Source organism: Chenopodium quinoa, unplaced genomic scaffold (genome assembly GCF_001683475.1).
Source record: "Chenopodium quinoa cultivar QQ74 unplaced genomic scaffold, ASM168347v1, whole genome shotgun sequence".
Taxonomy (NCBI): domain Eukaryota; kingdom Viridiplantae; phylum Streptophyta; class Magnoliopsida; order Caryophyllales; family Amaranthaceae; genus Chenopodium; species Chenopodium quinoa.
In genome coordinates, this window is record NW_018743284.1 from 585,264 (window position 1) to 609,092 (window position 23,829).

A 23,829-nucleotide genomic window follows, 5' to 3' on the forward strand; every position below is an offset into this window, starting at 1 on the left:
AAGCTTATTAACTAGTAAGTACTACTGATAGTGCATTTAGTACCACTACAAATATATATAGTGCCACTGAATTTGCAATGGCATTATGTGACCTTCCATTGATACTACTCTAAATTCATGACATACTACATAGAATTCTACGTGAATTTACTAATATGTCATCGGTTATGCATCTGGCCATGCATAGCCGTTATCTCTTTAGAATGCCTCGTGGATGTGATACCATTAAATTGTTTGATTGGATACATTTTTACTGTTCATGTTAGCCAATTAGAAATACTTTTGGGATTAAGGAAACATTTTCTCCATAGTTCAATAAACATAAGTTCAGTTTTATACAAATAATTTCATTTTAGCAAAAATTAATTTTAGTTCATTACAAAAAAGTTTTAATCACTAAAAATTCAACAATTTTAAAGAACAAATATAATAGAAAATTAATATTAAAAAAAAATTAATTAGTTAAAAAAATTTAGTTTGTAAACTAATTCCACTTCAGTAAAAATAATTTCAATTTAACATAAATAATGTGAAGAGAGGAGGGCCTTAGTCTTGCACAATTACGCTCTTAATAACCACTCTCAGAAACAGTGAAGTCTTTCCATTGTCAAGTTCAAAAGAGGGATATGTTTCCGTTGCTTTTGGCAGGTGAGTCTTTGCTGGGGCACAAGATCAGATGAATCCAATTAAGCAGATCAGTTTGGGGCGTAAACGCATTATCCTTGTCGATTAGAAGTGTTAGTATTGAATGTATATACTTGAGACAAATTATTCTTCTTACAAATCATGACAGTTCTCAACAAGAGCCTATAGTCAGATAGAAGGGTCCGACTTCTAGTTGATTTACACTGGAAATGGAATGAAAACCAACATAACAATATCCCATTTACAGTAAAGTTTTAGAGTACACTCAACAAAATTTACGAAGCTTGAAAAACAAAGTATTGCAACTAGAGAATCATTACAAGAAACTGATCACAATCAAGGTGACTCGCATCTTTCAGCCTCGTCAAATAGCAGATAACTCTAAGAAAGTCTTTCCACAAATGGATCTAGTAAAGTCTGGCCATTGATTACCTTTGTCGTGGCAACGATTATATCATATGCCATCAGTTCCTGAAAATTAAAAATTGCAATCAGAGGTTTCACCAAGGAAAATCAATAAAGGACGGTGTCACTGAAGGTGCAGAATAAAGAGGAAAAATAAATCACAGGCACACAAGTGCACACTGATACTGTGATAGATAAAAAATTACGAACGGGTAAACCCTTAGAGTTGGATAGCAATCTTAGTAATAGAAATATGATAAAAATCATGATCTTTCAAATTTTTAAAATTTTCAAAGTCCTAACAGCTTGGTAATCCACCTTTGCCTTCATTGAAGGCAGTAATAAGTTGACAAGAAAGAAAAGAGTACTGTTAATTTCATCACCCACAGTCAAAGTAGTGCAGATACAACAAATTAAGGTTCGCATGTCTACTCTAGATGCTAACTTAAGATTAACAGTTCAAATTTAGTCTAGTAATCACAAGATTAAATCAAACCTGAGAACTGAGAAAGCGAAGTGCAGATATCTCAGCAAATGTCACCCCACCAACAAAAACCACAAGTACTACAGAGCGTCTTCCAGATGCCGCTCTGAAACATAGGAAAGCCCCACAAAGGCAGGAGATGTCAGTATATAAAGCAGCTTTTTTGGACTGGAAATAGTAGATACAAATGCGACGATATGCAGAATATCACTACTCCGGATGCTTATTTTTAGAAACTTAAAACTTCAAAGTTTCTGAATAGAATATAATCTAAAAAGATCTTTAAATCTTTAGTGTCAATAAAGCAAGGTCAAATTAAGAATAGCACATTGTTATTTTAACCATATTCGATATTGAAATAAACAGACAAAAAGGGAATAACTCATATAAGGTTTTGTAACACGTAATGAGTGCATACTTGTCAACATTAGCTGATCCTCCTGACAGTGACTCCACTGATGAGCCCCTAGATAATGCCCCCTAAAGATAACATGCCATCAATTAAGATCATAGCAGTAAGAAGAAAAAAAACAGTTGCACTAAATCTATAAACATACGAAGATAAGCAAAGCTCACTCTTTTTGTTTCCAAGTGTGGTCCAGGTAGCAACTTCAATATTTCTTCAATGGAACGCCTACATAATCAATTAAAAAATCAGAACCATGATACTGAAAAAAAAAAAAAAAAAAATCCTTAGAAATATACCAGCAAAACTGTGTATTTCATCCTCCTGAACAGATGAATAATAGCATATGATGGGAACTAAAGAGTTTATAAACATAAGAGAAATTTTTTTATGAATATATCATGGCTATAGACTGAATTTAGGGATAATAATGCAAAAAAAAAAAAAAATCAAGGAGTATAAATGATTATTAGCTGGAAATTACAGCCAAATGGTAATTTTACTTTCTCTCTCTACAATTCACAATACAGAGTATATACGTATTAAATATTTATTTGTGAGATAATAATGTTGGATATAGGTATTAGCCAAAATTTTAAGGACTAATACTCCACGCACATCTTCTTATGGACTCTTTAATTCCTAAAAACAGATCCACCACTACTAAAAGACAGTTGAACTGTAGGAACAGAGACAGCAGGCACATGGAGTAAGGTGATTAAATACTCAACCTACATTAATAATAGAAGTGTTTGACTGCAGCTCATACAACATGACATCAATCTACATTCACTAGTTCGTATCTATAGACAACCAACAGTGATGCATTAATTTATTTATTTATTTATTTAATTTTTTTTTTTTTTTGACGGGGTGATGCATTAATTTAACAGCCTATTAAGTATGATAAGTGCCAGTGCAGTTTCTTTATAAACCGATTAATGACCTTGAAAGTCTGTGGCAAACCTTTTGATATGGGTATTTATACTTTCCGTGCCATATTTTTCAGCTCTGGTATGCCAAAGTCAAGAGGCAATACTGCAAGAATGAGTTGATTCATAATATTCAACAAACACACAGATATCACCTAAGAAAGTGATAATCAAGCAAAAAATCAAACTCTAGTAGCAATTATGCATGGTAAATTGGTAAGAACACAACCACTTTGAGGTATAATTTTAAAAAAAATTTATTTATTTTTTATTTTTTATCTTTTTATTTATCTATTTTTTATTTTCTATTACAACACTTTGAAGTGTAGTTGGTGCCCAGATAATTGGAAGTAAAAAATGTAAGGCCAAGCCTAAAAGAACCACCGCAGAAAAGATATAGTAGATATGAGTCTAAACTAATATCTCAGAGATGAATTTCCTTACCATCCAGATCTAATTGCTTGCTGGATCAGACGTATACTAAGTGGTGCATATCCAGAGAAGACATAAGAAATATCGTTGGGGCTGTCATAAACCACACCACAGAAGTCAGCAACAGAGATGATATACAGAGTATTCAATTAACACATAAAATAAAATCAGCATCAGAATCAGAGCAGGCATACAAAGATATGCTAAAAAGCACATTCACAACCAACAACATTATACACCAGGTCATAAATGGAGGCAGTGTTTCAGACTATTTTTGGCTCCAAAAGAAGTTAACAAAAATTAATTTACCATAAAGCAACAAAGAAATTAAGGAATAACATCTAACCAGATTGCAATACACTTTAAAAATAGCTTACACCTTACAGGAAACAACTCCATGCAGCTATTTATGGCCTACATACTTTAATCATTTCAGTGAGAAAGATACTTATACTAATTTTAAAATAAAAAAAATAAAAAAAGAAAAAAAAAAAAGATGAAGATAAGGGTGACAATCACGACATGTCAGCTTCTTAATATTGTAAATTTTGAAAAACATATACATCACATCACACTTTTCATAGAACTCAATAAGGTTTTGAAAAGATGAACTCCAAAAACCATCTAATACAAGAATTATACATAAGGGCAAGGCAATCTATGAAGTTCCGTCAATAAGAAAAATTCAATCAGGGTGTCAAAATTTCACATAGCTATTCAATAAAACAGATATTCATCAACTTATTCTTAAACCTTACTGTTAAGATAAAATAATGAGAATCAATGTTGATAATCTCACTAAAGAAAATGAATCAATGTTGATAACAATACCAATGTACGCTGCTTTGGCGTAGCACGTGTTCTTGATATAACTTCACTTATTAGGACCTAGCAATTAAGAAAATAGCTTAGATAGGTAGAAGAGGGCTTACATTACTATCTGGGGGCTTTATTAGCTCTTTACTTGTGTTTATCCAGCATACTCTCTCATCAGGGTCCCTGATTGCTCATCCAGCATGCTAGATATTACTAAACAATTATCTTTGGTTGGAGACTTGGAGATAGTGGAGGAATAGGTAGAACTTGGTGGATTGAATCTAAAACTGTATACTTCAGAATACATTCAAGTTTCTGGAATACTGTACCTAGAATAAACCAGGTGAGAACATGGTTTTGGCATTTTGATGAACCTTACTCCCTTCAGTAAAATACTATAATAGGGACTTGTGAATCATGCCTTAACACTAACTCTTGGAAATTTATCTAATAGGTAGTTTCCTCTTACAAATCTTGCAAGGCTACCGTAATCTTGCATCACTATGGACACCAGTCTTTACTCTATCACCTTCCTTTACGGAGCACTATCTCAATTAAGAAAAAAAATTCACTGCCCGCTTGAAGAACATGGGCTAACTTTAACTCTTTGGTGGATGGAATTGGCCGGAACTTATCCAAAACCTTAGCACCAATAATGAAGGGCCAAATCTAGGTATCGCATGTTTACAATCATGAGGAAAAGGTTAGTGGTCACCTCTCTTTCTCTTCTGTTGTTGTAGTTGGAAGGTGGGAAGAAGATAACGGAGGTTGGTGATGATTCAAATCTAACCATCCCTGATAGTTAGGAGTGTGAACTGTTGGTGGGGGCCACAGTTGTCAATCTTGTCATGAAGGAGAGCCAGTAACAGTATTGCAAGACTAGTGGCGTGGTGTAAGTGGTGGGCTGATGGTTATTCTCTCTCTCAGCACAATCATTGTGTTTTTCGGAAGTGACTGAGTGGTCGTGGTGGTAAACCATATACAGTTCGGTGGTGGCTAAGCAGTGGTGAGCTTGGAGAAAAAGGAGAAAGAAAGGTGATGGAAGAAGTTGGAGTGGTGTTGGGTAAGGAAATAGTGTGGTATAGGTCTATAGGATAGGCTGGTAGGTAGGGTGTTTAGCCTAACCATGGTTAGCATATTAATGAAAACTAACCCATTTGAGCCTCGTTAAGGTCATTTATGGGAAACTTTTTTAAATTAGGATTATTTTGTATAATAAAAAGGACCGCCATTTCGGGGGCTATCATTCGGAATTTCCCATTTTTTAATAATATGTTCAAAAGTTTTACTCATATGTTCTAAATTTTTACTCATATATATGTTCTAAATTTTTATTCACATATTCTAAATAATAAATCAAATGTTAAAGTTTTACTCATATGTTCTAAATCATAAATTAGGTTTTCTAAAAAAAAATTCCACAATTTCTAAATCTTTAATCATGTTATTACTCTTACGTTTTAAAATTTAAAAAGATGTTCTAATTTTTACTTGCGTGCTTTAAAATTTAAATCATATTTTCTAGATTTAAAATTATCATATGTTCTAACTTTTTTACTAGTACGTTCTAAATTTTACTCACATGTTCTAAATTTAAAATTTGTACTCATTTCTCATATAAGTATGATGTTCTCACATAGGAACCTATTCTCATAAGATCTCTCCACTGTATAAATACTAGCGTCAAATAAGAATTGAAATATTTACATCATTAGGTTTAAACCTATGTTAATCGGACACAGCAAAAATCGTGAAGTGTCTGTGTCGACACAACACGACACGGACATGGACATGGGATACGTGTCCGAGCCTTCACTGGGCACTCGGACGCTTCCATTAAGAATGGAGAGGAAAAAAGAGGAGAAACATGAAAGAAAAACATATCTTGTTCAAAGACCACCATTAATATAGAGAAGATTGAGAGAAGAAGATTGCCATTTATTAGGAGAAATTACCGAGGAAAGAATTAAAATTAAAAAAAATAGGGGTGGACATAATGAAAAATTTAAAGCTTTGTAATATATAATTTATTTATATAAATTTAAGTGACATATTGACATGTCCCCGTACCCGTGTCCAAATATCGGACAGAGTCCCATGTCCTTAAAATTTGGAACTTGCCGGATTGGACACTTGGACATGTGTCCATGTCCGACACCTATTCCCGAGTCCATGTAACATAGGTTTAAACAATAACCTAAATAGCCAAATTTCATGATTTAAGAATAAAGATAGTCCGATATGTTGAAAATTTTAAACAAAAGTAATAAAACAAGTAAACCAACCAAATGTATGAATTCTAAGTTATACTTAATTACTATGCATGTGGGTACTTTTGCTTTAAAGTGGCGAAAGATAAAGAGTAGGGGTTTTATTAAATATAATTGGACTCCACAAAATGGGATTCTATATGTTAAAAAAAATGAATAAAATGTTACCATAAAAGGAATAAAGTAAAGGTGAGTACAACTTAGAAAACCTGATGAAAACGGGAAGTGAGTAGAATTTTTTTACCCTTATTGTACTATTGCAATATAAGCCAAGAGGGTAATATGGTCTTTTAAGGGGGACACCTACCAAGCAATGCTTAGCTCGCTTAATTAGGTTCTTACATCATATTCTTGAGGTTTGGGGTTCAAGTCTTTCCTAGTGAGGGTGCTTGGGGCCAAGAATTCCATTACATTTCCCCCATTCCCAAGTAACCAATCCGCAAATACTGGACCAAGAAAAACCATGGGGGTAGAAGTCTAGTCAAAAGGGGTGGTTGTGGGTGTAAGGGAAATCAGGGAAAGGGGTGATTGGGAATAAGGATTAAGGATTAAGGAAAAGGTGAACCCAATCAAATCTATTCATCAAAAGTAGGGAAATGGAAATTGTGAACTAAACACGTAAACCATAAATTCCTTTCCCTTTTTACCTTCCCCAAATTATGATGCTTAACTAGAGAACCATAATACTGTTTGGTATCATGCTCCAAATACTGGGGAAATTCCCAGATTGGCATTTTCTTAAGTTCAACGTACATATGCTTTCTATATGTCTTGGTAACTGTTGGAAGAATGAAGGTCTTTGTTAAAGTGTTTGGATTACACAATTTAACTAAATTTGAACCAAGACAAACCGTTGGTTTATAAAATATTGAACATTTTCGAAACCAGTAAAAAAAAACACAAAAATATATAAAAAAAAAAAAAAAAAAAAAAAAAAAACCAAAAAAAATAAACAGGAAATGATGACAGATGTCAGAGTGCATACTTGGCTGTATATATCCTCAACTACAAGACGCATAGCTCGTTTTACAGTCAACCAGTTGCTTCTCATTTCCTGTCAGGATCAACAAGACAACAAGCATTAAATAACTACCAATAAACAACACAATAATTATGATTGACAAGTCAATATTGCTTATATTTACTATAACAGATGAACATAACCTGTTTTCTAAAAAACCCAGCCTTTTCCAGATTATTCAGTGTGGCCATGTGCTCAAATCCATAGCTATGAAGTATTTCTCTCCTTCATCAAACAAATGTACCATACAACACTCAGAACACAGTATTTTGAAAAAAAAAAATTGTTGCTATGATATGTAAAACAGAAAACATATTTATAAAATAAAAATTAAGATAAAAAAACAAATTGAAAATTAGACATCAGGTATAGTCTGTACAGATACCTCAGATAGTCAAATTGTCTCTTGGGCAATCCTGAATTTGTAACAGAAAACAAGATGAGAAGTCGGAGGACACTGGCAAGAGGTTCCTGCTTGTGAATCATTTCTTCAATAAACTCGAAAGATCTGCATTTTACATAAGCAATGGACGTGCCATTACGTGACTAGCAGAACCTTACACATAAAACCCTTGGCCAAACACATAATGCATCTACACAAAGCGGTGGAGCTAATGTGAAACCCACCACACATTCATCTGGCCAGGCAGCTAGCATGCACTCAAACTGTGAAGATACTAAATTCACAAACAGGTACATTTTTCCAGCATCTAGACATCCACTATTAATACGGAATACACTATGAAACTCCGCTTATTATGATATTTAAACTTACTTTTGAGTAATGCCGATACACGAGAATTCAAACTAGACCATTCTGTGACATAAAACCTACTTTGCAACAAAATTTAAGCTTGCCATTTTGCAAAATGCTGTTGTGTAATGTGGCTTTGACATCAATCAAAGACCGCTAGTTTACTGTATGGATACAATAGGATTCACAATTAAGATAAATTCTTTTCACATTGTCAACTACCAATGCTTAGAACCACTTATTTCTATTAAAAAATAACAAGATAAGTGCTAAACAGTAGAATATAGTTTATGCTATACTGTAAAAGATGTTTTTTTCCCCTACAATCTGTAATTACAATAATGAAGTGGATCTTTTACAAGTCACGTCACTGGCCACAAAATTTGTCAAACAACCATGAGATGCGACTTCCATGACACTGCGACCATGATTTTTTTTCACATGGGTATACACCTCATTTTTACTATTAAACAGACATGATCGTCAGCTTTAAATCCCCAAACAGCACATTGTATACAGTAAAAGAGACATGCTTTACCATTTCTACGTCCTAGAAATTGGTATTTAAGTCTACTTTCACCAATGATCAGATCTTCTCTCTCAAAACATAATCTCTAAAGAACTAAATTACTCTACCAAAGCCCCACTCATTTGTTCTTGATTTAGCAAAAGAAGTAATCAAATTATTTTTCCATGCTTATTTAACTATATGTCTGTATCAGCAGAAAATAACAGTAACATACATGTCATAGCTCTCAGATTCCACAATAGTATGTTCCATGTCAAGACGCCCAAGAAATGATGGCTTGGATGTCAATGTGGACAAATGTTGAGCAAGATTTATGTGCCTCTAGACCACAAAGAAAGGCAAGTTAAACTCTTGAACTCAATTGCTAACAACCAATCAAAAAGTTTGGAAACTATACACAAGATATCACTTACAGTCATCTCTGGCAAGGAGTTAAGCTTCTTGACGAAGTCCTTCAGTTCGGATACTGTTTGGTTCTGAAATTATTTTTTGACAAATGCAATTGGGTTCAAAATCGATATCTAAGTGCGTTGTATTACAGTAGAAGTTAATTTCTACAATTTCTTATTTTTCAGTAGCAGACTATCATATTACCAGCCTAACTATTTCCCATACATGTGCAAGATGCTTAGTAACATGTACAGATGTACTAAGGTTCATTCTAGAACCTTGAATCACTCTCCTTGAAGCAAGAGGGAAGACATACTCCCACTCTTAGAGGCCTTCACACAAAATTACTTTTGAGAGATTCAAATATCACTTTATAACTAAAATTACGTCAGAGGCTTGCCAGTTAAGCAGGCAAAACCTGCAGAACAAGGGATTCATTTTCAAAAAACACATAAATTGCAGAGAAAACTTATTCAGCTAACACTTACCCAGCTTCAAAGTAGTACAGAACAACTATGAATATATAAAAGAGATACTCCTTCCTTTTTGTTCCACCCACATTTCGTTTTGGGGTAATTTTTTTTCCTTACCCCATGATTATCCACTTTATTCACACACACATGCACACACTTCCTAATATAAACCCATTTTCCTAGGGTGCGAATCTACAATGATTACAACAAAAAGGAACAAAACAAGTATATAAAGTATCAAAAACAGAGCTACAATACATATGGAAAACCATCTCAAAATTTCATACACAATTAAATTACCTGGCATCAACTTTGTACAAGTAGATATACGCCTTAGGACTTAGCATACTCATAAATGAAGGAATCCATGCTTTGTGAGTCACATCCAACCAAAAGTTAAGAGATATACAATTGCAAGAGGTTTCAGCATGTAACATACTATTCCACTGAATTGAAAACTACAAAGCATGTACAACAGTAGATAACTTACAGTGGTTGTTATATCAGTATAGTCTTGTTTCATGGATGTTGCTTTTTGACGTAAGACCTGCAATTTTGTGTTAAAATATCCGAGAAGATCAACAGGGAATTAAAAAAAAAATAAAAGAAATTGACCAATTAGCCAAATACAAGTAATTGGAGATTGGAGCAATTGGCAACCTGGACAACTACTTCAAAATTGAGGTCCCGAGTCTCCTTAAAAAGCTTGTCACTGAAAAACAAAAAAAAATGGTGAGATAGCTGGAATAGGTTTACTTAAAGATGGGATATCTGTGAAAACACCTCTCATCTAACATATACAAAAAAATTTTTTTGAAATAGTTTCAGTATATTAAATGGGATGACAAGAGCTTATTTATCAAGCAAGAGTATTTTTGCCTTAAAGTATATTGTTTTGGCACAATTCATAAAATTCCAAGTGCCAAAACAATATACTTTAAGGCCAAAACACCGAATAATACCTAGCACTTCAGAAGGTTTTTTTCCTCCTACATACCACAACCCCTATATGCGTACCCACTTCGAAAGTCAAAACAAGAGCTCATAAATAGTTCTCTAATAACCACACTAGCATATAATCACATCAAATGCTTTTAGAATGACAATTAAATTTTCTCAGTTTTTCTATTCTAACATTCCACTTTGAAAGTTTGAATTTCACATTTGAACAACTTTGAGCTTCAATATTTGTAATTATCTACCAGTCATAAAATGTTGAAATTTTAAATTAATATGAGACATCAAATATACAGATCTTTGGTGAAGTGTAAAAAAAAACAATTTTATTTGGTAACATTGTTTTTTTTTTTTTTTAATTTCTCTCTGGTAAATTGTAAAAAAATCAATTATCTTTGATAACATTGTATTATCGATTATCAAAGATAATAACTATTTTAATTAAAATAGTTAACCATGGTTAGTTTGTAAACTTTTTAATAATTTCTTTTTAAAAAAAACAGCCACCCCTCCCCCTTACCCTCCACTGCCAGTACAGTGGTCCCCCCTCCCTGCTGGCGCCAGGCCTCACACCTCCCGGCGTCCCTCACCTCGACACCCCCAGCCCCCCTTTCTCTGAATCGCTCTCACCCCAAAACGCACCACCCAAATCCCCACCCAAAACCATCCCCTCCCCTTCCCCCACCCCAAACTACGCCCCAAACCCCAAAAACTTTGATCTCAATTTCCCATTTCAATTTACTCCCACAAAATATACAGATCTACAGTTTTCAATTATTTTTTCCTGAGTTCTTCTTTTTACTAAAAATTCTGCACATGGTGTTTGTTAAAATTCCTCAAATAACTCAAAAGCTCTGTTTAAAATGAAAAATGGACTATGGGTGTCGGACTGGGGTCGCCGGGAGGAGGGGCTGCCGGCAGGGGGAGGAGGGCTGATCGGATGGCAAGGGAGGGGGTGGGTTTAATTTTTATTAAAAAATTAATAAAAAAAAAATTAAATAATCATTAATTTCATAAGTAATAAATATAATTAATTTACGATTACCAAAAAAAATAAGTTTTTTTTCAGTTTACCAAAGAGAAAATTATAAAACAGAGTGTTCTAAAGAGAATTTCCCAATATTTTTATATGTTAGGGACTGTTTGGTTCATCTAATTTTGTCTGAAATTATTAGATCTAAACTTAATTTATTTTGTTTTATTTGAATTTTCTGAACTTCTTTTATTAAATCATTTTATTTTAAATAAGATAAAAATAAGTTCAAATTAGATGAAACAAACAGATCTTTGGTGAAAAAATGTTGTAAATAAGACATGTGAATAATTCAAAAGTCAATATGGAACAATTAAGAAAAAAGATGAAGTATCATGCTATCAGGATCAAGTTGCATATCTAATAAACATATAGTTTAAAGTTATGATCATTCAATTCATAAGAATGTGAACATATGGTTCATACAACAACAACAACAACAACAACAAACCCTTAATCCCAAAATTTGTGGTCTGTTAACATGAAACAATATTCAAAACCCTTAGTGAAAAGTGAAATGAACATGTTGTTCATACATTTCAAATATTATGCATATTTAGTTCACATCTTATTAAATATACTCCTGTTCTTTAAAGATTGCCCCATATGACTTTTTACGATTTTAATGACACATCTTACACGGGAAATATTTTCATTTTCAAACGAGTAAAAAGAAAATTGATGATTTAAAATAATGCATTGAACCAAATCTATCAAGACCTCATATGGCTAGATTATTTCTAATAGATTAATGTGAATTTATGGCCAATGTTATTATGATTTTGACCCTAAAATGCAATTGAGCAATCTTTTGGGTATTAACATTGTTGTCTCCGACGTTATCGTGCTCCAACGGGAAAATTAAAAAAAGGGGCCCTAAATAATGGAGACGTATATCATAAATAATAGATCGACAACATATTTTATGAATTTCATACAGTGTTAATAAGTTCACCAAAATTATGAATTACATGATAATCACTTAGAAAATTTTGTTTTCCAAACATTTTTGGAAGCAAATTCATCAATCAAAACCTCAAAAACAACTTGCGGACTAGTTGTGGGTTTAATTGGGAATATATATGGGAAAAGATTATGGACGTTAAGTGCATGGAATTTGGGAGATGAGAAATTAAGTAAATGAGGTAGAGGAGGAGAAGGAGAAGCTTTTTGCTTAATTGCTATGATTTTCATTTTTTTTTTTTTAATAAGATGTGGGCCCCATAAACCTGTTGCTCAAGGAGCTCCCCCTAATAGCCGGTCGTGCTGAGGAAGTAGTTCATAGCCATCATAGGCTACAAAGGCATATTTCTTTTAAAAAACAAAAAGAGAAGAAAAAAAAAAACTAAGATGAACATTTAGGTACAAAATTATGAACATAACAAATATGTTCATAATGTAAAATTTATTATATAGCTATTTGTTTTATGTGCAGGATATTACTCCTCCATCCAAATTACTTGCAAGCACTTCTATAAAAAGCATGAAAACAATATTAGATTTTCCTTTTGTTGCATGATTGTTATTGATTGAAGATAATTTCCCTTTTCTTTCTTGCTTGCTTGGAATGTTTCCAAAAGTTTAATATATACAGTTATCTTTTATATGGTATAATCGGTTGCTGATGTGGCACTCCGAGAGGGGAGCTTTTGGAGTTTGTTCTCCTCTCACTAACCCCCACTTCTGAATAATAATATAGATATCTCTTACTCACTTTAGGACCACTACATATTACTCCCTTCGTTTCTGAATGAGTAAAAGTTCTTCCCATTTTGTGTTTGCACGTTATCCAATGCATCACTTTGATCATAAATATCTTTATTTGCATATTAGCAAAAAAAAAAAAAAAAAAAAAAAAAAAAAAAAAAAAAAAAAAAACACTTGAATATTAATAAATCACTCATTGAAACAAATCAAATAAGACGATATTGAGAGTAACTTAGAATATTCTCTCATCTTATAAATATTTAACATCTTTAGTTGCATGTTAGTATAAAAAATAACACTTGGATATTAAAAAAATTTCATCGAGACAAAACAAAAAGACACAACATGACTATATAATGTTTTAAATATTGAGAAAAATATAGAAAATTCTCTCATCTTATGAATAGTGCCAAGATTCTAAATGGGAAGAACAAAAAGAAAGAAAGGGAGTAATTATTTATAAAATTAAAGAAAGAAACTCCTCACTCACATCCTCAAAAAGTAATGACAAATTTCCCACTAGCTACATTTTAAAAAAAATAATAATAAAAAAAAAAAAAAAAAAAAAAAAAAAAACACCTTCATCATCACAACAACAAAGTCGTAACCCTAAAATTGCTAGTCTGCCACCCAATAAAATATAGTCAATTAAAGTATCTTAATTTATGTGTTGGTCAAAGCAATGCTACTAATTGAGGACAGAGGGATTAAATGATTTTAGAAAGAGGGGGGGTTAAGAGATGAAAAGGAAAAGTGCTAGTTGAAAAAGGCTACTAAGAAGCTACCAAACAATTATCCTTTGACATTACAGGATAGAAGAATACATAAAGACCGTACAAGGATATGTTCTTTTCAACTTATTTTACTTATTGTTATTGTAACTAGACCACAAAAAAAAAAAAAAAAAAAAAAAAAAAAAAAAAAAAAAAAAACAATAACAGCAAAATAAAAATAAAAAAAGTTCAGACCACACCAAATCTTATTTTTGTTTGCTCGTCACCAAATTTTATTTTTTTTTTAGCAAATCGCCAAATATTTTTAAATCCATGCCCATAGAAATATACTCCCTCTATTTCTTTTTAAGTGCATCACTTTCTTAAATCGGTTGTTTTATTTAAACCCATCACTTCCTTGTTTGGACATCTTTGCTTATTTATTATAATCTCTCTCCTCACATGTTTCCCACTCCTACATTTTATAATTTGCCTCGACTCACATTCCTTACTTTTAAAGTTTTAGTTCCCAAACAAACCCAATTTACAGAATATTTTACTCTATTAAACTCACCTACTTAAACTATGTGCCGATCAAACCGATGTGCGTAATAAAAACAGAGGGAGTATACATTTGCAAACATCACATTAAGACAACTCTAACAAGATCCACTTGATAATGTTTATTTTCTTTTATACTAGTGTACAAATACATTCAAAGATTAGTCAAATCAAGAGATCAGATCAAACTATACTAGACTAGATCTTAAAATTCATATCAATCTTAATTCAAGTATAGACAACATAGCTTAAAATATTTCAACTGTGAAATATATCCTCCATAATTCTAGGAACAAACCACACAACTCTGTAGAAAAACCTAGCAGAAAGGCTATTAAAAAAAAAAAGTGTTGTTCAAGTCTTTCTAATTTCTCCCCTCCTATTTTAAGCAAAAACAAGTAAATTTAAGACCATAAGCATGTTGAAAAATCAATGTGGGTTCAGGTAAAAACTTTAAATGAGTAAAATGCAAATGCTAAGGGTTAAAGGACAATTAGTAATCATGGAAGAACTAAATGCAATAAGTAAACATTGAAGTATTGAGTCCAACAATTGAATAAATAACTCCAAAAAGTTATCTGGAGTAAATTCAAACAGTATAAGATGTCTGAAGATAATTTAACAGCATTTCTTAAGATATACCTTGAATTTAGCGGTACTTTGACCTTTTTTCCCTCTTGGGCACCCATAATAGATGCATCAAGCTCCACAGCCCCATTATTCACATGTAGCAACTGCAATTGTCCAATCATCATATAGGTTGAAACAAGAATCGAAAAGTTGGAGATTCCAATGATTACCAACGAGCATAGGACAGAGAAGATAGAGATTTTTAAGCTTTCAAGTAAGCTTGGTAAAGCTTTACCTATTTGTATTATGCTTTCAAGTAAGCTTGGTACAGCTTTACCTATATGTGTACACTGTTTATCATGGGTACCGTGAAACATTTAAATATAACGTTAGCTAATATTAGGTTTACTCGGAAATATTAGCTTTGTTATTTGTTTTGCCCCAATAATTAGCCAACCCACAAAACTAAATGGCAGCTGAGCAAAGCTGGCATTTATAAAGATGAGGCAAAAAAAAAAAAAAAAAATAAATAAATAAATAATAATAATAATAATAATAATAATAAATAAAAAATGATGACTGTTTGACAAGATTGTTGTGAGGTTCAAATTATTTCTTTCCAAATTGCAATGAATAATTGCATCAAAATTCAGTCATTGCATGAACCATCTTGATCATTACTTGTAGTACCTTTGGATATGATTTATTGTTTTTCACATCTTATATTTTCTCGGTCAGGTATACATTACTCGTACTCTTCAATTTAGCTCACCCATATTGAATCCTCATTAGTCAAACATAGGTAGAACACTTTGACCCTTCATTTTGGGCTAAAATCAAGGAAACTTTTCACAAAATGACTGAGTTGGACACATAGACATGTGCTTCTGCATAGTATTAGATATACATCAAAAGGATATCATTAATACACAAAAGAAGAGTTAAAATTCAGAAAATAAAAAAGCTAGTGGCCTCAAGATATCATGTAATAATTATCTACAAAGTCAAGAAAAGTCTGTACTACTTAAAAACCTTACACTTGCCACCAACTAAACGATAAATAAGAGGAATTAAGCTAGCAAGCTCTACCCTCAAGTGAAAAAAATGTCAGATTCTTCCCAAGCATAACACCACATTACAAGCAAAAATATCTTCAAAATTAAACTACTACTCTTAAGTACATTTTCTATTCTTTATTAGTTGAAATAGTTTTACTTTCACATTGTCGAGGCATTACTACAACCAATAATATTAATAATTATCAATAAGTAACATTTATTAAAAGTTATTCCCACGGTCCCTCTGGTCCTAAATGTTCTTCTCATTTTGGCCGGACACGTATATATATATATATAGGAGGGATCCGATAAGAATAGGTCCATATGTGAGAAATCATACTTATATGAGAACTGATTTAAAATTTAGAACACGTGAGTAAAATTTAGAACATATGAGTAAAAATTTAGAACATATGATTAAAAATTTAGAACACATGATTTTGAAGTTTAGAACATATGAGTAAAATTTAGAACATTTACGTGAGTAATAATTTAGAACATCTTATTTCTAATTTAGAGTGTGTGAGTAAAATTTTTAAAACATGATTTAAAATTCAAATCATATGAATAAAAATTAGAACATTTGACTTAAGGTTTAGAACATGTGAGTAAAAATTTAGAACACCTGATTTAAAATTTATAACATATGAGTAAATTTAGAAGATGTGAATAAAAGTTTGGAACATACAAGTAATAATTTAGAACATATGATTTAAAATCTTGAACATATGATTAAAAATCTTAGAACAGAACTTACAATTTAGAACATATAAGTTAAAATTTGGAACAAATAATTTAAGATTTAAAACTTGTGAGCAATAATTTGTAACATTTGATTCAACTCATTTAAGGTTTAGAACACATGAGTTAAAATTTAGAACACACGAGTAAAAATTTAGAACATGAGAGTGTTCTCACATATGAAAGATTTCTCACATATAGAAGCAAGAGCCTTCCCCTATATATATATATATATATATATAGAGAGAGAGAGAGAGAGAGAGTTGCATATTAGTATAAAGATATAACAATTGAATATTAAATATCTACTCATTAAGACAAGGACGCAACATGACTATATTATGTTTTACTTCATATTAAGAGTACTTTAGAAGATTATCTCATCTTATAAATAGTGCCAACATTCCAAATGGGAAAAACTTTTAGAAACGGAGGGAGTAATATTTTGATAATTATGACGAATCTAACAAGATCCCACTTTGCCTTACATAATCACCAAAGCTGGTGAAATATAATTCTATGAATAGTGCAAATGGCAAGTTGTTACAACTAAAAGAGAACGAAATAAGTAGAGATTATCTTTTTCTTATGAACATACCTCTCTTAAGATAATCATCTTGACCTAAAAAAAAGTGCTTCAAAAGGAGCTTTTGTCTTCCAAATCTCATTTGAAGTGAGAATTTCTCTCAAGAAAAATTACAAAACTTTAGACAAAATGGGAAACACTCATCACATCATCAGAATAGCTTGTCATTCCCTTCAAAACAACCACCGTAAATTATTAAGAAGTCTCAAAAAAGAAACATTAAAATGCTTTTGATTACAATTCCATGTTAACACTTTTTAACGGTAGCCTCCTATAGTAAAAGACAATTCTGAACAGATCTTGGAATTGAGCCTTTAAAAGTTGATCTCCAAACCAAATGGTCATGCCCAAAAAACCTAGCAAACAACTCTACACCTTGGAAACCATCCATGTACTTAATACATGCAACTCTTGCAAGCCTAATCTTGAGAAGAAGACACCAACATAATGTCTCTACACCTTATAAATAGTATGATGAAGTTCTCTCATGAAGCAAAACCTCCACTGCCACTTTGCCTTGAGAGCTTCATTTCATTTCACTTTTAAAGGCATTCAAAAGGCACTCCAATCACAGAACTCATTTTCTATCTCTGTTTATTAATTCCTGTCCAACTCTTCCCTCCTCCCAACTTATCAACAAATTAATCATGTAATTCTTGTAACTGTGTAAACTGGTCCACTACTTTATCAGACAAAATTACACAGTATACTAACAGTAAACTGAATAACAAAAGCAGTTTACGCATGCATTCTCTTACCTCATCCAACAAGCCTTCATAAGTTAACTGGGTACACATTGGAGTTACCATGTCCACCTGCAATGAAAAAATTATCAGATAACCTGCCATCACTTAGAACTTGACTATTATCCACCCAAAAGTTTAGCAATGTGAAACTTAGATTTTGAAGGGATGACTAGCTCATTCAGTAACATGGAAACCTATTTCTATTTTTCCAGTGGAATAAAAAGCATGTTGTTTAAACAAAGAAAAACCTAGATATTTCACTCTATTATCTTAACAAATGAACAGAAGCATAAGAACATTTATTTTGTATGCCTTATCCTAAAGATTAACATTTATCTAGGCTGCACTCCACATAATATGCTTCCTTGTTCATTGCCCAAAAAGAACCAAGAATTGAAGATCAAGGTTATATATTATATGACCTAGTTCAATCAAGCAAGAAATGCAAGGAAATTCAAAATTTTACCTCTCTATCTAGCAAGATCAGTGTACTTATATCTGGTACCGCCTGAAAGTGATGGGCATAAAACATGTGAATGATTAACCAAGCAAAAGAAACTAGCATTTTCAAACAAATTTCAAACTCAATATACACTCAAAAGTCAAAGCTCAATTACATCATCTATGTTGACTGGCTCTTCTGTCTGCATTCTATCCAAAATCTCTGCAATACGGACTGAAGCCTTGCCTTTCGCCCTCACATTTGATATCAAACCAAATGAAAACTGTACACATGAAATAGAGAAAGTTTCAGGAAAACTACCTAAATCACTTTTCGGAAAACATCTTGCTACAAAGTCATCAAGATACTGAAGCACCTAAAAATTATTACTTTCTAACAATGAAAATAATTACTTTCTAACAATGAGCCTGATTTAATGTTGCTTGATCTCAAGGACTAACATTTGAAACATGAGAGAATTTAGAGGATGCACTGCAAGTATGCAACAATGTTTGGTATAATTTGAAGCATTTAACTGTAAGGTATCTAAAGTTTAGATTCAGAACTTTGATTTTCTAAAGAATGAAATCTTGCTGAGTAGAATACAACTGTTTTTGTCCCTCAAATCCAATTATTCAGGTCATATAGCCATGTAATCATGCAAAACTAATTGTTAAGCACGCACGTTTTACTTTGAGGAGCTCATTGAGCAAAATTAATGGACAAGGCATAAAGTTTGAAGCTTTTAATGATATGCTAGGATATTAGGTCTAATCCTTTAACGTCAAGGCATTTTTAACTTCAACTTATTACTTACTACTTATTTTTCTTAAATTTAGAGAAGACCGTACAGTATAGATCAGACCAGAAAGATACTAAAAAAGAACTTGAAAATTTAAAATCACAGCACCTTAAATAAGGTGAAGAGAACAAAGCCTAGGCCTACTTAGCCAAAATGAATCTAGAAAAGAATTAAAAATAGGAACTGCAACATATAACAAAAGACAATCCAATTTTAAGGATCACTTTACAGTATTGTTTTTATGTAATGTTAGATTTAACCCCAATTTTGTAGATAACTTCCCTCTTACATTATGTTTTTCTAAGCAACATAATAATCACTATAATTAGCATGAGCAATTTATGAACATGAACAATACTCTAAGAATTGTTACTATTTTGTATTAAGCCAATTAGCCAGCCCAACTATTATAATGCAATTATCAATAATAAAAATTGATAATAGAAGATAAAGCACAGCCTTGCATATCCTGCTAAAAAATTCGTTATTTTACTAATTGAAAGCCGCTACTCAACAAACAAAGAATCATGGTTGCCACTCTTTTTCCTTGTATAACTGCTATTTTAAGAATCAAGGTTTGTGCAATTCAAGAGCAGCTTTGGGGACTCACAAACCCAAAAGGCAGAAGGTAAAGCAATAATAGAATCAACATTGCAAACACTTCTCTATCTATAACATCAACAATTCCTTCCTGAAAAAGATCCCCCACTACTCCTGACCTTCATTTTTCATACAAAAATAGTTCCAAGAAAATCATAAAGTGCAGTGGCATAGCATGCATATGTGTGTATCCTACATTCACTCTAGTCGAAAGTGCTACATACATTGGAACATTGGAGGTCCAAGAAAAGTATCTCATTCAAAAGTTCCTAATTATGTCGTCAGTAAAGTAGACAAGAGAGATAATATCTAATTATGTATCACAACAAAAAATCTTTTTCAATAAACAACATAGCAATGGAGGCATAATAAAGGCTTGAAATCAGAAAGAACAAACCTCAAGCCTATGAATGGCTTTTGCAATATGCCAAAGAGAGCTTGTATCAGCATCAGCTAGGCACTCCTAAACCACCACAAAGGGAAAGGCTAAGGGAAACATACATTATACTACAAAGAGTATATTGGAAACATTACACAAGCAAGGCTATTACCTTGTATGCAAAATCAAGTTCAAAAGATATCACATCCTCATCAAGTGGAACCATGTATAATGGGTATTCTCCAATAGTCAATAAATCATGTACTTTTTCCTCTTTCAGTATCTGAACTCAAAGAAAAGAGTAGAGTTTAGATTACAAATTTATATTTCCTTAAAGACATATAATCACATGGTAACCATCATACTACAATATTTTGAATGTATATAAACTAACAAGATTTCAGCCCCAAAGTTTAATAAATTGCTGAGCAAAGCTAGTGTCACTTTTTTTTTTTTTTTTTTTGGTTGGGGGGGGGGGGGGGCGGCTTAAGGAGAAGTCCTTTGCAAGTAGGGGGGAATATTAGGAATCCCACTTTCTAGGGGTGAGAATCAAACCACTTCACATGAATGGTAAGAAAGCCTCCAATCACTAGGCCTTGATTCTCAGCTAGTGTCACCTTATTTAGTATTTTTAATGAATAAACAAGAAAATCGAGCAGCTAAATAATAGCAGCTTTGTATGTAAATAATGCCATCCATGATAAATTCATCATCACCTCTCTCTAGCCCCCACATTCAAACAAAAGTACCTGTTCGCATGCCACAGAACGCCGAGGAACAAAGTAAAGATAGTATTCCCTTTGTAATCCCTTTGATGTGTTGTCATGAATATGCAGGGATATATGTCTCATCATTTCAAGTTGATTACACACAAGGTACACCACTTTCGTGCATTCAGTTTGTAGAGGTTCAGCTGACAGATGTCGCAATTCTACCCCATGTTCCTGACCCAAATGTCATAAGACAGCATTAGTATCAACAGAAGTTACACATGCCAACCAACAAAATAAATTAAAATCAGGTTTGCTTTACACATAAAGCTCTAGAGATGCTGTTCACTTTCTCTACTGTTAATAAATTTTACATCAAGAGGAACGACATTTGTTTAACGAATTACCTATCGCTTTCTCATTTCTCTCTCACATAAGACAATAAGAAACCCTGTTGTGTAGTTGTCAGATTTCATTTTCCTCCACATCATCATAAAAAGGGCATTTACACACTTTAACTATATTTTGCAGTTTTTTAGATATAACAATCCAGATAATGATCATTCATGCAGCCACTATTCTATCAACAGTTTGGCTATAGTCATATTTCTTCATTTCTAAACCTACATCTCTACTCCTCATTCCCTCTACACTACTTCAAGTTTTTTAGCATACCAGTCATACCTCTGAGATCTGACCAAAACTTCAAATAGACAGTTACGACTCTTGTTGTTAGTTGCAATTAATATAATTTCAAATCTTTTATAAAGTATCAACAAGTATATAAAAGCTAAATAGCCATTTTCTTAATAAAAATTAAGAAAAAAAAATTGTGAAATCGGTACAACAGTAACAATAATGATAGTGATCATTATAGCAAAGATTCAAGGCTAAACCAAGCTCCCAGATCAGTTATAACAGGACCTTAAATTGATCAATTCAAAAAAACTCAATTCAAAAACAAACGTCAAGCAAGTCTAACAAATTTTCTCCAGAAATTTACTCATACTTTGAGATACAGAATTGAAAAAAAAGTAAGTAATTATAAAAGTTTAGAACCTCACGTTTCTATACAAATCAACAAGACATGATTCTAAGGAAAATATATTCAAATATCATTTGAATGGTAAGTCCAAAAACTCTTGAATGGCAACGACAAATTCCAACTTATCAACGGACACCGCAATTGCCATTAGACTAATACTAAGACTGATAGAGCTCTTTATAAAAGCTATGAGACATGCACTTAAGAAATTACACCCCTGCATCTTTTAAAAAAAAAGGACAAAACTTCTGCAAGTTTGCGGCATTATACAGCCCCCAACTCCAACACAACCTCCTACATCTCTCCCTCTATAAATGCATTCTCCACAAGTCCACATTCCCTAGATGATTATCGAATTTTATAATGCCATATCTATGTACTTATGTCTCTTAGCATTATTAAAATCTAAGGTTTTTGTATATATCCTTCTAAACCAAAGTGATCAACTTGGAAAATGTTTGAGATACAGCACGATTAAAGCAAAAGCTGATATCCTAATTTATAGTGACAAAAAAGACCAAAGTAATTAAACAAAGAAGGGGACATCAACATGAGTTACCTTAAGAAGTGCAGTCTGGACAATAAGTGAAAGAGAGCCACTGACTTTTGGATCAATGACAAGACATTTTTTTCCACGAATCTGTGAAACACGAGTAATGAACAAAAGATTGACATTATCTCAAAAACAGGCTTCTTGTTGAAATGATCAATACAAAGAAACGAGACTTATTGCAAACGCCAACGGAACTCACATTTTTAATAATCGTTAACAACTCCTTCTGTGACTGTTCTCTGTATTCAACAGATATTTAAACAAATAATCCATCATCATATATGAAGGAAAGAATAACATATTTGAAATTCGACGAAACACGAATAATTAAGTACCTGAGAGAAGCTAGATTAATTGCAGCATTATCTAAATTAGGAATTTGAGCCATTGACGAAAGGATCCCTCTCAATCAAATACTGTAGCAGGCCTGTCCCTGAGGCAGGGCAGGAGGGGCGGCCGCCCTAGGCCCAGGGAAAAGAGATTTAATGTCATATTGAATTATCTCGAAAAATACATAATTTTAGGGATATTTGATTCAATAATCAAATTACGCTCATAATTTTCTTTTCTTTTGGATATGATGTTTCATAATCTAAGAATTTACGAACCCTAAACTTAATGCACTGATAATTAAATTAGATTAGATCAAATATAAACCCTAGATTGTGAAATTGATGTAATGATACCAACAAACAACTTACCTTAGAAGCTGCTTCAATGGGGGATACAAGAATTAGATTCAACGGAGAACGCTTCAGTGGAGAACGTTGAGTGCGCTTCAATGAAATAACTCAGAGAAGTAGGAAATAGGAATGGATTTTATATACTTCCTCCGTTCTTTTTTTATCGTATCACTTTGACATTTACAGTATTCACATAATCTTCTTTGACCATCTTTTGATTTATTCGTAAAGAAAAACATTGTCACGTGGGATCTACTTAGATTCATCTCGAAATCTACTTTCCAAATATCAATTTTTTATAATTTTTACAAAGGTATAATTAAAGATATTAATAGCTAAAGTAATGCATTGGCAAGCGTGAAATCTCCTATGATGCAATAAAAAAA

At 32.5% G+C, this 23,829-nt stretch overlaps 1 protein-coding gene across 1 annotated transcript; it reads right to left on the minus strand.

Annotated features, from left to right (window-relative positions):
- Positions 1-703: 703 nt before the first annotated feature.
- LOC110735517 (vacuolar protein-sorting-associated protein 33 homolog) lies at positions 704-23,578 on the minus strand. Its single transcript, XM_021915707.1, has 24 exons — positions 23,462-23,578; positions 23,096-23,221; positions 22,960-22,999; positions 22,767-22,847; positions 21,202-21,396; positions 20,625-20,735; positions 20,471-20,536; positions 18,847-18,954; positions 18,696-18,737; positions 18,242-18,298; positions 15,171-15,262; positions 10,218-10,269; positions 10,048-10,104; positions 9,108-9,170; positions 8,909-9,015; positions 7,797-7,919; positions 7,555-7,636; positions 7,381-7,444; positions 5,612-5,618; positions 3,317-3,397; positions 2,111-2,168; positions 1,953-2,014; positions 1,547-1,640; positions 704-1,116 (listed from the first exon to the last, which is right to left on the minus strand). The coding sequence occupies exons 2-24, from the start codon at positions 23,146-23,148 to the stop codon at positions 1,027-1,029; spliced, it is 1,785 nt and encodes a 594-aa protein (XP_021771399.1). The 5' UTR covers positions 23,149-23,221; positions 23,462-23,578; the 3' UTR covers positions 704-1,026.
- Positions 23,579-23,829: the final 251 nt, after the last annotated feature.